Raw genomic sequence first — 15,769 nt, 5'->3', positions numbered from 1 at the left:
GATTTGCTCCCCCCACCTCCTCCGCGCCCCTCCGAGGCTCTTCCTCACCTGGCCACGCCCCCTCTATTATTATGCAAAGCAGCACCCCGCCTCGGCGCTCCCGATTGGCCGCACGCGCAGAGCCGCGGAGGGCGCCGCCGAACGCGGATTGGCCACAACGGTGTACGTCAGAGGTGAGCGGCGGGGACGGGTGGTGGGAGGGGGGGGGAGGCCGGCCGGCGCCGCGCCTGCGCGCACGTTGAGTTGGGCGCGCGCGGCGTGCCGCCCGCCAATCAGCGATCGGCGTGGGACGGAGCGGCGTTTGGAGGGTCGGCAGCGCCTTAAAGGGGCAATGACATGCCGTGGGGCCCACCGCGGGTCCCCCTAGCGCCCACCCCGGCCAGGGTCCCAGAGCCCCCAGTCCCAGTGATCCCAGTATCCTCCCAGTGCCCACCTCAGCGCGGCCCCAGCGACTCCAGTTACCCTCCCCCACTGTTCCCAGTAACCCCAGTACCCCACGGCTGCTCCCAGTGACTCCAATGCACTCCTATGGTCCTACTGGACCCCAGCCCCCCCACACTCCTCCCAGTGACACCAGTACTCCCGCTGGAGGGGGACCCACCAATCCCAGTACTGCCCATACTGCTCCCAGTAACCCCAGTATCCCCACGTCGCTCCCAGTAACCCCAGTACGGGATGGTCAGGGTGACACCCCATGATGCCAGTAGTCACCTCAGAGTCCCAGTGATCCCAGTACTCCCCAGTGACCCCAGCATACACCCAACTGGGGGGTCCCCATGACCCCAGTAGTCACCTAAGTCCCAGTGACTCCAGTACTCCCCTCTCTGCTGCTCCCAGTGACCCCAGTACCACTCATTCTGGTCCCAGTCACCCCAGTACCTCCCCAAAGGGGGAGCCTATGACCCCAGTAGTCACCCCAGCATCCCAGTGGCCCCAGTACACCCTTCAAGGGGGGTCCTGTGACCCCAGTACTGCTCATGCTGGTTCCAGTCACCCAGTGTTTACTGAAGAGGTGCCAGTCACCCCAGTACTCCCATACTGCTCCCAGTGACTCCAGTATGCACCTAAATGGGGGGTCCCCGTAATGCCAGTAGTCACCCCAGCATCTCAGTGGCACCAGTACTCCCCCCACAGTGCTCCCAGTAACCCCAGCATGTGTCCAAGTGTCCACAACCCCAGTGGTCACCTCAGCGTCCCAGTGACCCCAATTTGTGCACAAGCTGGGGTGTCCATGATGCCAGTACTCCCCCCACCCTGCTCCCAGTGACCCCAATATGTGCCCAGGTGGGGGGTACCCTGACCCCAGTGGTCACCGCAGCATCCCAGTGACCCCAATACTCCCATACTGCTCCCAGTGACCCCAATATGTGCCCAGATCGAGGGTCCCTATGATGCCAGTACTCCCCCCACACTACTCCCAGTTACCCCAGCACATGCCCAAGTCGGGGGTCTCCATGACCCCAGTGGTCACCCCATCTTCCCAGTGACCCCAGTACTCCCATGCTGCTCCCAGTGACCCCAATATGTGCCCAGGTGGGGGGTTCCATAATGCCAGTACTCACCCCACACTGCTCCCAGTTACCCCAGCACGTGCCCAACTGGGGGATCCCCATGACCCCAGTGGTCACCTCAGCATCCCAGTGACCCCAATAAGTGCACAAGCTGGGATCCCCATGATGCCAGTACTCCCCCCACAGCGCTCCCAGTAATCCCAGCACGCGCCCAGGTGGGGGGCCCCCATGATCCCTAGTGGTCACCCCATCTTCCCAGTCACCCCAGTACTCCCCCCAGTAACCCCAGCACACGCCCAAGTGGGGGGTCCTCATACCCCAGCGGTCACCCCATCTTCCCAGTGACCCCAGTACTCCCATGCTGCCCCCAGTGACCCCAGTATGCGTCCAGGTGGGGGGTCCCATAATGCCAGTACTCCCCCCGCACTGCTCCCAGTTACTCCAGCATGTGCCCAATTGGGGGGTCCTCATGACCCCAGTGGTCACCCCATCTTCCCAGTGACCCCAGTACTCCCATGCTGCTCCCAGTGACCCCAATATGTGCCCAAGCAGGGGTTCCCATAATGCCAGTACTCCCCCCACAGTCCTCCCAGTAACCCCAGCATGCGCCCAGGTGGGGGGCCCCCATGACCCTAGTGGTCACCCCATCTTCCCAGTGACCCCAATACTCCCCATAGTGCCCCCAGTGACCCCAATATGTGCCCAGGTGGGGGGTCCCCATGATGCCAGTACTCCCCCCACACTGCTCCCAGTAATCCCAACATGCGCCCAAGTGGGGGGTCCCCATGACCCCAGTGGTCACCCCATCTTCCCAGTGACCCCAGTACTTCCATACTACTCCTAGTGACCCCAGTATGTGCTGAAGTGGGGGTTCCCATGATGCCAGTACTCCCCCCACACTACTCCCAGTTACCCCAGCACGTGTCCAATTGGGGGGTCCCCATGACCCCAGTGGTCACCCCATCTTCCCAGTGACCCCAGTGCCCGCATGCAGCTCCCAGTGACCCCAATATGTGCCCAGGTGGGGGGTTCCATGGTGCCCGTACTCCCCCCACAGTGCTCCCAGTTACCCCAGCATGTGCCCAATTGGGGGGCCCCCATGACCCCAGTGGTCACCTCAGCATCCCAGTGACCCCAATAAGTGCACAAGCTGGGATCCCCATGATTCCAGTACTCCCCCCACATTCCTCCCAGTAACCCCAGCACGCGCCCAACTGGGGGGTCTCCATGACCCCAGCAGTCACCCCATCTTCCCAGTCACCCCAGCACTCCCATGCAGCTCCCAGTGATCCCAGTATGTGCCCAGATTAAGGGTCCCCATGATGCCCGTACTCCCCCCACGCTGCTCCCAGTAATCCCAGCACATGCCCAAGTCGGGGATCCCCACGACCCCAGCGGTCACCCCATCTTCCCAGTGACCCCAGTACTCCCCCCCAAGTCCTCCCAGTAACCCCAGCACGCGTCCAAGTCGGGGATCCCCACGACCCCAGCGGTCACCCCATCTTCCCAGTGACCCCAGTACTCCCCCCCAAGTCCTCCCAGTAACCCCAGCACGCGTCCAAGTCGGGGATCCCCACGACCCCAGCGGTCACCCCATCTTCCCAGTGACCCCAGTCTTTCTGGGGTGCTCTGACTGAAGATGGGGGGGAGTCTTTCTGCGATATGGAGTCAGTTCTGGGTATGAGTACCTTTCTGGGGTGCTCTGGGTGGAGATGGGTGGCCCTGGGGGGTCCTTGTGGGGTATGGAGTCAGTTCTGAGGTTAAATGCCTTTCTGGGGTGCTCTGGGTGGAGAAGGGTGGGCCTGGGGGGTCTTTGTGGGGTATGGGGTCAGCTCCTGGGGTGAGTGCTTTTCTGGGGTGTCCTGGGTGGAGATGGGTGGCCCTGGGGGAGTCTTTCTGGGGTGCAGCACCACCCCGGGGTTCCTTTCTGGGGTATGGGGTCGGTTCTTGGGGTGAGTCCCTTTCTGGGGTGCTCTGGGTGGAGATGGGGAGGTCTTTCTGCCATATGGAGTCAGTTCTGGGTATGAATGCCTTTCTGGGGTGCTCTGGGTGGAGAAGGGTGGCCCTGGGGGGTCTTTGTGGGGTATGGGGTCAGCTCTTGGGGAGAGTGCCTTTCTGGGGTGTCCTGGGTGGAGATGGGTGGCCCTGGAGTGTCCTGGGTGGAGGTGGGTGGTCCTGGGGAGCCTTTCTGGGGTGCAGCACCACCCCGGGGTTCCCTTCGGGGGTATGGGGTCGGTTTGGGGGGTGAGTCCCTTTCTGGGGTGTCCTGGGTGGAGATGGGTGGCCCTGGGGGGTCCTTGTGGGGTATGGAGTCAGTTCTGAGGTTAAATGCCTTTCTGGGGTGCTCTGACTGAAGATGGGGGGGAGTCTTTCTGCGATATGGAGTCAGTTCTGGGTATGAGTACCTTTCTGGGGTGCTCTGAGTGGAGATGGGTGGCCCTGGGGGGTCCTTGTGGGGTATGGAGTCAGTTCTGAGGTTAAATGCCTTTCTGGGGTGCTCTGGGTGGAGATGGGTGGCCCTGGAGTGTCCTGGGTGGAGGTGGGTGGTCCTGGGGAGCCTTTCTGGGGTGCAGCACCACCCCGGGGTTCCCTTCGGGGGTATGGGGTCGGTTTGGGGGGTGAGTCCCTTTCTGGGGTGTCCTGGGTGGAGATGGGTGGCCCTGGGGGGTCTGTCTGGGGTATGGGGTCGGTTCTGGGTATGAGTGCCTTTCTGGGGTGCTCTGACTGAAGATGGGGGGGAGTCTTTCTGCGATATGGAGTCAGTTCTGGGGTTAAATGCCTTTCCGGGGTGCTCTGGGTGGAGATGGGGGGGTCTTTCTGCCATATGGAGTCAGTTCTGGGTATGAGTACCTTTCTGGGGTGCTCTGGGTGGAGATGGGGGGGTCTTTCTGCCATATGGAGGCAGTTCTGGGGTTAAATGCTTTTCTGGGATGTCCTGGGTGGAGATGGGTGGGCCTGAGGGGTCTTTGTGGGATATGGGGTCAGTTCTGGGTATGAGTGCCTTTCTGGGGTGCTCTGACTGAAGATGGGGGGGCGTCTTTCTGCGATATGGAGTCAGTTCTGGGGTTAAATGCCTTTCCGGGGTGCTCTGGGTGGAGATGGGGGGGTCTTTCTGCCATATGGAGGCAGTTCTGGGGTTAAATGCTTTTCTGGGATGTCCTGGGTGGAGATGGGTGGGCCTGAGGGGTCTTTGTGGGATATGGGGTCAGTTCTGGGTATGAGTGCCTTTCTGGGGTGCTGTGAGTGGAGATGAGTGGCCCCGGGGGAGCCTTTCTGGGGTGCAGCACCACCCCGGGGTTCCCTTCTGGGGTATGGGGTCGGTTCTTGGGGTGAGTGCCTTTCTGGGGTGCTCTGGGTGGAGATGGGTGGGCCTGGGGGGTCTTTGTGGGATATGGAGTCAGTTCTGGGATTAAATGCCTTTCTAGGGTGCTCTGGGTGGAGAAGGGTGGGCCTGGGGGGTCTTTGTGGGATATGGAGTCAGTTCTGGGATTAAATGCCTTTCTAGGGTGCTCTGGGTGGAGAAGGGTGGCCCTGGGGGGTCTTTGTGGGATATGGAGTCAGTTCTGGGATTAAATGCCTTTCTAGGGTGCTCTGGGTGGAGAAGGGTGGCCCTGGGGGGTCTTTGTGGGATATGGAGTCAGTTCTGGGTCTGAATGCCTTTCTGGGGTGCTCGGGGTGGAGAAGGGTGGGCCTGGGGGGTCTTTGTGGGGTATGGGGTCAGCTCTTGGGGTGAGTGCCTTTCTGGGGTGCAGCACCACCCCGGGGTTCCTTTCTGGGGTATGGGGTCGGTTCTTGGGGTGAGTCCCTTTCTGGGGTGCTCTGGGTGGAGATGGGTGGCCCTGGGGGAGTCTTTCTGGGGTGCAGCACCACCCCGGGGTTCCTTTCTGGGGTATGGGGTCGGTTCTTGGGGTGAGTGCCTTTCTGGGGTGTCCTGGGTGGAGATGGGGGGCCCTGGGGGAGTCTTTCTGGGGTGCAGCCCCACCCCGGGGTTCCTTTCTGGGGTATGGGGTCAGTTCTGGGTATGTGTGCCTTTCTGGGGTGCTGTGAGTGGAGATGGGGAGGTCTTTCTGCCATATGGAGTCAGTTCTGGGGTTAAATGCCTTTCTGGGGTGCTCTGGGTGGAAGGTGAGCCTTGGGGTGTTCTGGGTGGAGATGGGTAGCCCTGGGGGTGCTTTCTTGGCTATGTGCTCTGTTCTGGGGGTGAGTGCCTCTCTGGGGTGCTCTGAGGGGCATCAGCCCCAGGAGTGACTTTCTGGGGTGGGGTTCAGAGCTGGGGGTGCCCTGGATGGGCGGGGAACCAGGGAGCCTTTCTGGGGTGCCCTGAGGGGGTGGTACAGGGCCAGGGGAGCCTTTCTGGGGAGCCCTGAGTAGAGAGGGATAGCCCCAGGGGAGCCTTTGTGGGGTGCAGCACCACTCCCGGGTTCCGTTCTGGGGTGCCCTGGGTGGAGAGGGGTGGCCCTAGGGGAGCCTTTCTGGGGTGCAGGACCAGCCAGGGTTTTTTTCTGGGGTGCCCTGGGTGGAGGGGGTTGGTCCTAGGGAAGCCCACCTGGACGCCCCCCTTCCTGGCGGGGGGCACAGCCCCCGTGGCAGTGCAGTGGGGACTGGGATCCCCCCGATGGAGAGGGGCAGCCCTGGGGGTGAGCAGAACTGGGTGCCCTGGAGTGGAAGGGAGCAGCCGCCCCATGGAAGGGGGGCTGCCCTGGGTGGGGGGGGAACCAGCCCTGGGCAGTATCGGGGTGGTGGGGGGAGAAGTACCCTGAAGGGGGGAGAAGATGGGCCCAGGGTGCCCTGCATGGAGAGGGGCAGACCGGGAGGTGCCTTTGTGGGGTGCCCATAGGGAGGGGCAGCGTCCCCCATGGCGGTGAGGGGGTGCCCCCCACATGTAGGGGCCAGCGGGTGCTCTGGGGGGGCTGAACCCAAATGGGGAAGGGGCACCACGATGTCCCCATCCCAGAGGTGGGTGCTGCCTGGGCACTGGCAGCCGGGGGTCCCTGCTGTCCCTCAGGTCACCCCTGCCCAGCGGGGGGGGGGTCTGCAGGGTGTCCCCATGTCCCCCTGCATGGGGGTGGCATCGAGTTGTGTGCTTGGACGGTTGATGCTACAGCAAAAACGAGACCAACAGTAAAATCTGGGCTTTCCCTGGAGCCCGGGGGTTTACCTGGGACTTGCCGGTGGCCGGGCAGGGCTCGGTTGTCCCCAGGGGTGACCACGGGGACCTTGCCTGCCCCGTGTGCGGCGTTTCTGGCAGCGGTGAGTGAGGAACCTGCGGGGGAGGCACCGGCTCAGTGTGACTTCTTCCAGGCGCTGGAAGGTGCAGGGGCTGGTGGGGACTCCTGTGTCGAGGTCCCTCTCTGAGGGGACGGCGTGACCTGGAGAAGGGTCCTCAGTGCCACGACCGGCGCAGGAGCCTTCCCCGGCGTGGATCGGTGCCATTGGCAGCCAGAGATAAAGACCCCCCCGTGTTTCCTCCCACTAACGCCCGAGCGCTGGCTCTCCCGGAGCGGACCCGTGCGCGGAGGGAGGACGGTTGTAGGGTGGGTGCTCTTATCTTGATCCCAAATTTATCTTGGCCAACCACTTCGTGCAACCCAACGCTGGCCTGATACGCTGGCTGATCTCCCCGCACGTCACGGAGGGTGTTGGGGGGGTGAATGGGGGGGCAGCTTCACCCCCCGCCACGGTGTCAGCTCCGTTTGCGCCCCAGATTTAGGGAAGCAGCCGTGTGCTTCCCCCCCTCCCCGGGCAGGTCCCCTGCAGCTGCTTGTGCCGAAGGGGAAGTTGTGAATCACGGCTTGCACGAGGGCTGTGCTACCCCGAGCGGCTCCGCTCCCTGCCTGGCCCTGGGGGACGGAGGAAGGGATGGAGCTGCGTTTCCCCGGCCGGAGCACGGGTTATCCCTCCGTTGACCACGGTGTGACCGAGCAGGGCCAGCAAACCCGTTGGAACCGGGCTGTGCCGGTACCGCTCTGGGCACCCTCAGTCACGCTGCGGCGAGATGCTTCGCGTGGGAGCGGGGCGGCTCATCTGGTGGCAACTCGTGCTCAGATCAGAGGAAACGTTGTGAAACCGCAGTCTCGGGGCGGTGGAGGGGGGTAGATACCACGAGTTGCTATCGGTGGCATCTCCCCACCGCGGCGCTGGGCTGCCAGTGCCGGTGGTCCAGGGTGGCTCACCCCACACGCCGGCTTTTACTGGGGGGCAGCTTCCTGCCGCAGCGGGGTGGGCAGGGTGAGCGGCTCTTTGCTGCCTGTCGGAGCTGGTCTGGCAGCCCCATTCTGAATTCCCTGCCCCGGGCACATGTCCCAGCAGCCTGGCATCCCTCTGATCCTGCCCCCCAGGGCCAGGAGATGAGAGCCTGGACCTCTGCTCCCTGCCCGGGGGTGCTGCAGGGATGAGCAGGGTGCTCTTGGGGTGTTCCCACGGCCCTGCTTGGGAGAACAGGGGGTCCCCAGGGCCCCTCTGGCTCACAGGGAGCTGAGTTTGTTTGGGCAGACCTGGGGCCGTGGTGGTGTAGGGATGCAGGTCACACGGCTCCATGGGGGTGGCCCCCGTGGTGGGCACTGACTGTCCCTGGGGGCCCTGAGGAGGAGGAGGGAGTGACAGGAGTCTTCTGCGTGTGGGATGGAGGTGATGGTGCGGGGGCTGCAGCAGCCTGGGGACCGCAGCTCCTGCCCCAGCTCCCCTGGGGACACGGGCAAGTCCCTCACAGCCCTTAGGGGTCCCACAGGACCCTGGGACTGGGGAGGGGGCAGAGCAGCCCTGATCCTCCAGATGGGGCTCAGTTAAAACCCACACCCCTGTGGCAGGGAGCAGAGGAGGCCTGGTCTGGTCTGAACCTTCCTGGATTCTTCCCATTGGGCTTGTCTGGTGCAGAGACACCACGGTGTGCCCAAGTCACAGACTGGTTTGGGTTGGAAGGGACCTCAAAGCCCCCCCCAGTGCCACCCCCTGCCCTGGGCAGGGACACCTCCCACCACACCAGGTTGCTCCAAGCCCCCTCCAACCTGCCCTTGAACCCCTCCAGGGATGGGGCAGCCACAGCTTCTCTGGCCAACCTGGGCCAGGCTCTCACCACCCTCCCACCAAACAAGTTCTTCCCCACAGCTCAGCTCCATCTCCCCTCTTGCAGGGTCCAACCCTTCCCCCTCCTCCTAGGGCTCCCCTCCCTCATCCAGAGTCCCTCCCCAGCTTTCCTGGAGCCCCCCTTCTTGAGGGACTGGAAGGGGCTCCAAGGTCTCCCCGCAGCCTTCTCTTCTCCAGGCTGAACCCCCCCAACTCTCTCAGCCCCCGCTCCCAGCAGAGGGGCTCCAGCCCTCCCAGCATCTCCGGGGCTTCCTCTGGCCCCACTCCAACAGTCTCCTGTCCTTGGGGAGCTCCTGGAGCAGCAGAGCTGACTCTGAGCCGATGCAGGGCAGCACCCAGCACCCTTCTGGGGTTCCTGCTCGGGATGGATCCGGGCTGGAATTGTCACTGCCTGCCCTCGGTGCAAGGAGGAGGGCTTTGCCCCGGCCCCGTGGCAGCTGGGGTGGCTGTGCCATGCGGAAATGATGGGCTGGAGGAATTGCCGTTCATGAGCGAGAGAAGGAGAAATCACTCCTGAGAAGGAGGATCTTGCAGGGTTCCCTGGAGAGGGGACCTCGGGGACGTGGGGAAGCACTGTGGTTTCCCCTCAGTTATGGGAACGAGTTCCTGTGGCTCTTTAGCAGCAGTCGGTGGAGCCGGGGACACGCAGGGCAGGACACGGGCTGTCTCCGCGGAAGCATCTCAGCAGATTTGCTCCGTAACCCTGTGCCAGGGGAGGCAGAAGCCAGCCTGTCCCTGCCTGCTCCGGGCTGGCGTGCCCACGCCAGCGTCCCCGCCGTCACGCTGCGACAGAGGGAGGAGCCTGGCCCTGCTGTCCCTGACTCAGCCGGGACCTTCCCGTGGCTCCCAGCCTGGCGTGGGGGACAGATCTGCTCCTGTCCCCCCCCCCGTTGCACTGGGGGTGTCCCTGGCCATTGCTCTGCAGGTGACTTCTGCAGGCGTGGGGAGAGCGTGGGTCCCTCTGCCAGCCCCACGGGAGATGGGACAAGGGGACAGACAGGCTGGCCCTGTGCCTGCAGGACAGCCCAGAGCTCTCCTGGCCCTCGGGGTGCCTTATCACCCGTGGGCAGGTGGCAGGGTGGCCTGTGGCCTTGGGGCTGGTTATCTGCAGGCTGGAGATGGGGACAGAAGCCCTTGGTGGCTGTGCGTCGTGGTGGCCTGTCCTCTGGCATTTAGAGGGGTCAGAGCGGGTGCAAGGTGGACTTTTGGGGAGGGGGGAACTTGACTGGGGAAAAGTCTCCTGACAAGTGTCCGCCTGTCTGTCTGTCTGTCTCACCACTGGGTGCAAGAGGGAAGGATGTGCAGGATGGGGTGAGGGGGGTCTGGGGCTCCAAGCTCACCTCCTTCCCCAGCCCCGTGGGGTAGGACCTGTCCCAGCAGAGGGCTGTCTGTCTGTCTGTCTGAGCCAGCTGGCGGCATTGGTGTCTCAGAGAAACAGGGTTTGCAGCTTCTCACCACCTCACTCTCTTCCCAGGCACTACCTGCGTCCTCGTGTCCTTCCCCTTCATCTTCAACCCCTGCCTGGGTTGCAAGGAAAACACTCCACAGTGGGCAGCCTTCATCTACTACCTCCCCTTCATCGTCATCTTCCAGTTTGGCTGGGCAGCCACGCAGGTCTCCCACCTCTCCCTCATCCCCGAGCTGGTGACCAGTGACCATGAGAAGGTTGAGCTCACGGCTTTCAGGTGAGCACGGCCGGACCTGGGTGTCCCCTGAACCCGGGGGAGCAGTCCTGCCCGTGGCAGGTCCCATCGCTTGTGTGACAAGAGGTCCCCTGGGTGCCAGGGGTCTGATGTCCCCTGTGTGCCATGGCACACGAGCCCTTGGTACAGCAGGATCGGGACTGGGCCTTGTAGGTGTCCTGCAGCGTGTGTCCAAGTGACACTGGTCTTCTGGGTTGGTGGCCCAAACCCTGTGGTAGCAGGAGGGAATGTCCTGATGCCAGGGATGTTGGTGGCACAGCCCATGGGGCACTTCCCTGAGCTGGGGACACTTCTCCTTTGGGACTGCAGGGTGATGCTCACAGGGGAGGGATGGAATCCCCCATAGGATGCCCGCAGGGGATGGGCAGGGCCCTGTGGGGGCTGTCCTGTGGGTCAGGATGTCCCCGGGGCCAGGCTGGGCAGTGCCAGCAGCTCTGTGTGGGGAGCCCAGCTCAGGGCCCTGTACCCGGCAGGATCGGGCTGTGGGAAGGAGTGTTCAGATGGAGCAGGGCTTGGTTGTGTCCCCAGTGGGAGGAAGTTCTCCTCGTGGCAGGTGAGCAGGGACTGCAGTGGGACAGGGAGGATGTGGGGCAGAGCTGGGGACAAGGAGTCCGGCTCTGGGGATAGCGGGATGGGCAGCTCGGGGCATCCTTGGGGCAGAGGTGAGCTGTGACTATGGACAGACTGATCTGGAGGAGTCTTGGTTTCCTCCCAGTTGCACCCCAAGGCTTGGATTGGGCATGCTGGGAGGTGCACCAGTAATCTAATGCCTGGCCAGATGCTGTGTGCTCTTGGAGGTGTCACCTCAGCAATGACACGGGGTACAAAGCTGGCCATAGCATGCCTGGCTTGGAGGGCAGCCTTGGGTTGAGGTGTCCCCACTGTGCCTGGAGCTGTGCTTGTCTCTCCGTGTCACCCTGAGGTGCTCTGTCCCCTCAGGTACGCCTTTACCGTCATGGCCAATATCACTGTCTACGGCCTGGCCTGGCTACTGCTGAACTTCCAGGTGGACCAGCCCGACCGCACAGAGCACCTGGGCATCCAGGATGTCCCTATATTTCGGGTAAGTGCCAGGGCTCAATCCGTGACATCTTCTCTACCCTGAGTGGCACGTGAGCCAGCAGTGTGCCCAGGTGGCCAAGGAGTCCAACAGCAGCCTTGGTCTGTGTCAGCCATAGCGTGGCCAGCAGGACCGGGGTGACTGTCTCCCTGGACTGGGCACTGGTGAGGCCCCACCTCAAGGGCTGTGTCCAGTTTTGGGCCCCTCGTGACAGGAGGGCCATTGAGGGGCTGGAGCGGGTCCAGAGAAGGGACACGGAGCTGGTGAGGGGTCTGGAGCACAAGTCTTGTGAGGAGAGGCTGAGGGAGCTGGGGGGGTTCAGCCTGGAGAAAAGGAGGCTGAGGGGAGACCTTCTGGCTCTCTCCAACTCCCTGAAAGGAGGGTGTAGCCAGGGGGGGTCGGTCTCTTCTCCCAAGGAACAGACGATGGGACAAGAGAAAATGGCCTCCAGTTGCCCCAGGGGAGGTTCAGATTGGAGATTAGGAATAATGCCTTCACTGAAAGGGTTATTAAGCCTTGGAATGGGCTGCCCAGGGCAGTGGTGGAGTCACCATCCCTGGAGGGATTTAAAAGCCGGGCAGACGTGGTGCTGAGGGACACGGGTCAGTGGTGGTTTGGGCAGGGTTGGGTTGATGGACTCGATGTTCTGAAAGGTCCCTTCCAACCATAAGGATTCTGTGATTCTAAGGCTCAGCAGGGGAGGTACCTGAGGGAATGAAATAGCAGAGCCCTGAAATCTCACCTACCGCACTGGGCAGGGGCCTCACTGAGCTCTCCCTGTTTTTTGGAACCCCTCTTTATCACCAGACTGCGGGGGGGTGGATGATGGGCAGGCAAAGGGCACCCCCTGCTCTGCTCACACTGCTCTGTCTCACCCAGGACCTGTCCCTCATTGTGGTGGGGCTGGGGGCCTTGTTCTCCCTCATCTTCCACCTGGGCACCAAAGAGAAGCCGTACCCGCCGGGCTCGCTGCCCCAGCTGGAGGAGGGCACGCCGCTGCTGCAGAAGGAGCCCCCGACCCCCCCGAGCCCACTGCTGATCTGGAGAGACTGGCTGCTGGAGCCTGCCTTCTACCAGGTACGGCTGCGGGCAGAGCTCGTGGTGCCTCTGATGGGCTGCCACCCTGCCCAGGTGCTGTGGGCACCCTCCAGTGAAGGTGAGGATGGAGAGGTGGGCTCTACTGGGCACCCACCTACCACCTGTGGGCATTTGTGCCATGGCAGGGTTGGGCACGGAAGGTGCCAGCCTTTCCTTCTCACCCCGAGCGGTGCTGCCCTGTCTCTGTCCCCTCACAGGTGGCCGTGCTCTACATGTCCACCAGGCTCATCGTCAATCTGTCCCAGACCTACATCGCCATGTACCTGACCAACTCGCTGCTGCTGCCCAAGGTGGGCACAGGGCAGGTCCCTGCCTGCGTCTCGAGGTCTCATGGGCAGGGGTCCTGTGCCAACAGTCAGAGCTCATCTGTCTTCTCCCTGTCTCTTGCAGAAATACATCGCCACCATCCCCCTGGTGATGTACATCAGTGGCTTCCTCTCCTCCCTCCTCATGAAGCCTGTCAATAAGTGGATAGGTCGAAACGTGAGTCCTGGGGGGCCCGGTGACGTTTGAGTTAGACCCGAGGAGGTGGCCAGGGGCCAGATCCCCGTCACACAAGTGAGCAGAGCACCCAGCACACCTGAGCCTGGCTGGAGAGCAGGGGCTGTTGGAGGCCCCAGAGGTGCTGGGAGGGCTGGAGCCCCTCTGCTGGGAGGGGGGGCTGAGAGAGTTGGGAGGTTCAGCCTGGAGAAAAGAAGGCTCTGGGGAGACCTTGGAGCTGTGGGGAAGAACTTGTTTGGTGTGAGGGGGGTGAGAGCCTGGCCCAGGTTGGCCAGAGAAGCTGTGGCTGCCCCATCCCTGGAGGGGTTCAAGGGCAGGTTGGAGGGGGCTTGGAGCAACGTGGTGTGGTGGGAGGTGTCCCTGCCCAGGGCAGGGGGTGGCACTGGGGGGGCTTTAAGGTCCCTTCCCACCCAAACCAGTGTGGGATTGTGTGACTCCTCCTGCATCTTCTGCAGGCGCCCCCTGCTGGGCAGTGCGGGTGGTGGGACAAGGGGAGGGACATTGGTCTGTCCTGCACGTCCCTGAGGCTGGGGAAAGCGATGTTGGTCCAAAGTCAGTCCTGACCGGGCTGGAAGAGCCCCGTGGTGCCCATGAGAGGCAGAGGGAGGGTTTGGCTGAGGCAGTCATTGGGGTCTGCAGTGCCAGCAGGAGGGGGCTGCCTCTCCAGTGCATCCTCCTTCACCCTCTCCAGTAAGCCCCCACCTCTCCTCCCAGTTGGGTTGTCCCCATGTCCTGCGTAGCTGGTGGCCCACTTAGGCTGCATCCAACAGCCTGTAAAACACCCTGGACCACTGCAAGATGTTTGGGGGCTCCTTGTTTCAAACCATCTGGGAGGGAGCCAGGGCTGTCCCCCGTGGGTTGTCAGCAGCTGGTGGCCCCCGTGCCCTCCCCGCTGGCCCCTGCCTCTCCGGTTGTCAGCCACGCTGGGGTCTGAGCTCTCCCTTCTCCCTTGTCCCCACGCTGGCCCGGAGCAGCTGACCTACTTCGTGGGCATTCTGATCATCTTGGCCTTTGCCTCCTGGGTGATGCTGGCCAGGCAGATGGGAGCGGAGATCTACGGGGCAGCCGCGCTGCTTGGGGCTGGCTCCGCCACCATCCTGGTCACCTCCCTCTCCATGACGGCAGACCTCATCGGCACCAACACGGTACATCTGCTCCTGCCGGCCGGGCCGGACTGGGCTGTCCCCGCAGAGCTCGGAGCCTGCGGGATGGGGCAGTCACTGGTGCGGGGCTGGGGGCTCTGGGGAGCCCTGGGAGGGGGCTGCGCTGTGGGACGTGGGCAGCCCCATCCCCTGTGCCCGGGCCCTGCTGTAATATGGGCTCTGCCCATGAGAGGGCACAAGGCTCTCGCTGCCGGCGCCCGCTGGCCTCGGCGCAGCCGCCATGAGGTTTCCTCTCCCCTTGCAGCACAGCGGTGCCTTCGTCTACGGCGCCATGAGCTTCACAGACAAGATGGCCAACGGCCTGGCTGTGATGGTGATCCAGAACCTGCACCCGTGCCCGTAAGCGTCCCTGCCGGGCAGCTCCAGCCGCATGGCCGGGGGGCCAGGCAGCAAATATCTCTGGTTCAGAGCAAGAGACACGGGTGGAAACCAGCTCCGTTTTGTCTTAAATCCTCCCTCGACTCTCTTCTGGCCCTAGACGAGGGATGCACGAGGGGGCTGGGGATCTCAGTGTCCAGGGTGCTGCCCTCCCTCTTCGCCCTGGTCCTTTCCCTTGCATCCCAGTGTGAACCAGTCCTGACCCCAAGGATGTGGGCATTGGGGAACACGGGGCCACACTCCAGCCTTGGCCACCAAGCCATGTCCCTGCCTTCTCCCTGCAGGACTGAGCTCTGCTGCTCTGCCTGCGTCAACTTCTACCACTGGGTGATGGTGTTGGTCACCGGAGGCATTGCCGTCGCCGCCGTTGCCGCTCTGTGCTGCATCATGATCTGGCCCATCCGTATCCGCTACCGTGAGTGGGGCTGGGGGCACCGGGGGGAGCCGGGCATGTGGCTGGGGGCACTGGGAGCCCCGTGTCCTGTGCCAGCCTGGCCTAAAGCAGAAGTGTCTTTCCCGATGTCCCCAGCTGTGGGATCCCTGTCCCAGCTGGGGGTGGGGTGGCAGGGTTGGCTGCGGGGACACTCGTAGCCCTGCCCGGGGGGGGACCCTCATGGGACAGGGCCACCACCCCACCTCTGCAGCTCCTGGCCCCGGAGCTGGGGGCTGTGCCTGCCCACTGTGCCCTGGGGGAGGGCAGGATCCACCCCCGCCATGACCATGCTGACCCTCGGGTCACTGAGGGGTGGCAGGGGCTGCTCTCTGTGCTGGTAGCCCAATGTGGGGGACGGGTTGCCTCTTGCCAGGCCAGGGTCACAGGCACCAGTGGCTCAGTGCCCGCTCTGCCCCACTGGGTGCCTGTGTCTTTCTGTGGGGTGGGGGGAGAGGACAGACCCCCCCACGCTGCCTTGGGGACGTGGTGCCAGCGGCTGGAGAAGGTGCAGCCCAGCGTGTGCTGGGCCACCCCAGCAGCCATGATGGCCCCTGACCTGTCCCTCCCCTGCTGTCCCTGCAGGTGCCCTCTGCGTGGAGGGGCTGAGCGGAATACAGACGTCCTACAGCGGGACAGACAGCGTGGAGGGACAGAGCCACAGCGACACCGTCAACTGAGCAGGGGCCCTGTCCTTGGCCATCCTGGTGTCGGCGCCGGGAGGGACCCCCACGGCAGGGGAGGGGGCGCCTGGGCCCCGTCTCCCCGTCAACCTTGCACTGGACTCGTTGTCCCCCCCCTGTGCCCTGCCCGGGGACACATGAAGGATGTCACCCTGTGCT

At 63.5% G+C, this 15,769-nt stretch overlaps 2 protein-coding genes across 2 annotated transcripts in view; one reads left to right on the top strand and one right to left on the bottom strand.

The window, feature by feature from the left end:
- Window positions 1-1,741, bottom strand: part of HMG20B (high mobility group 20B) — a 10,367-nt gene extending 8,626 nt beyond the window's left edge. The window contains 2 exon segments of the mRNA XM_014949004.1: window positions 86-319; window positions 1,629-1,741. Coding sequence (XP_014804490.1) covers window positions 86-319; window positions 1,629-1,741 — 347 coding nt within the window.
- Window positions 1,742-2,273: 532 nt separating this feature from the next.
- On the top strand, window positions 2,274-15,763 carry MFSD12 (major facilitator superfamily domain containing 12). The gene is made up of 11 exons (XM_014949002.1): window positions 2,274-2,283; window positions 9,307-9,519; window positions 10,069-10,279; window positions 11,237-11,360; window positions 12,237-12,434; window positions 12,653-12,745; window positions 12,846-12,938; window positions 13,931-14,101; window positions 14,364-14,458; window positions 14,782-14,912; window positions 15,513-15,763. The coding sequence occupies exons 1-11, from the start codon at window positions 2,274-2,276 to the stop codon at window positions 15,605-15,607; spliced, it is 1,434 nt and encodes a 477-aa protein (XP_014804488.1). The 3' UTR covers window positions 15,608-15,763.
- Window positions 15,764-15,769: the final 6 nt, after the last annotated feature.

Source organism: Calidris pugnax, unplaced genomic scaffold, assembly GCF_001431845.1.
Source record: "Calidris pugnax isolate Ruff unplaced genomic scaffold, ASM143184v1 scaffold170, whole genome shotgun sequence".
NCBI classification, from domain to species: Eukaryota; Metazoa; Chordata; class Aves; order Charadriiformes; family Scolopacidae; genus Calidris; species Calidris pugnax.
This window is presented reverse-complemented; position numbering and strand designations above follow the sequence as displayed.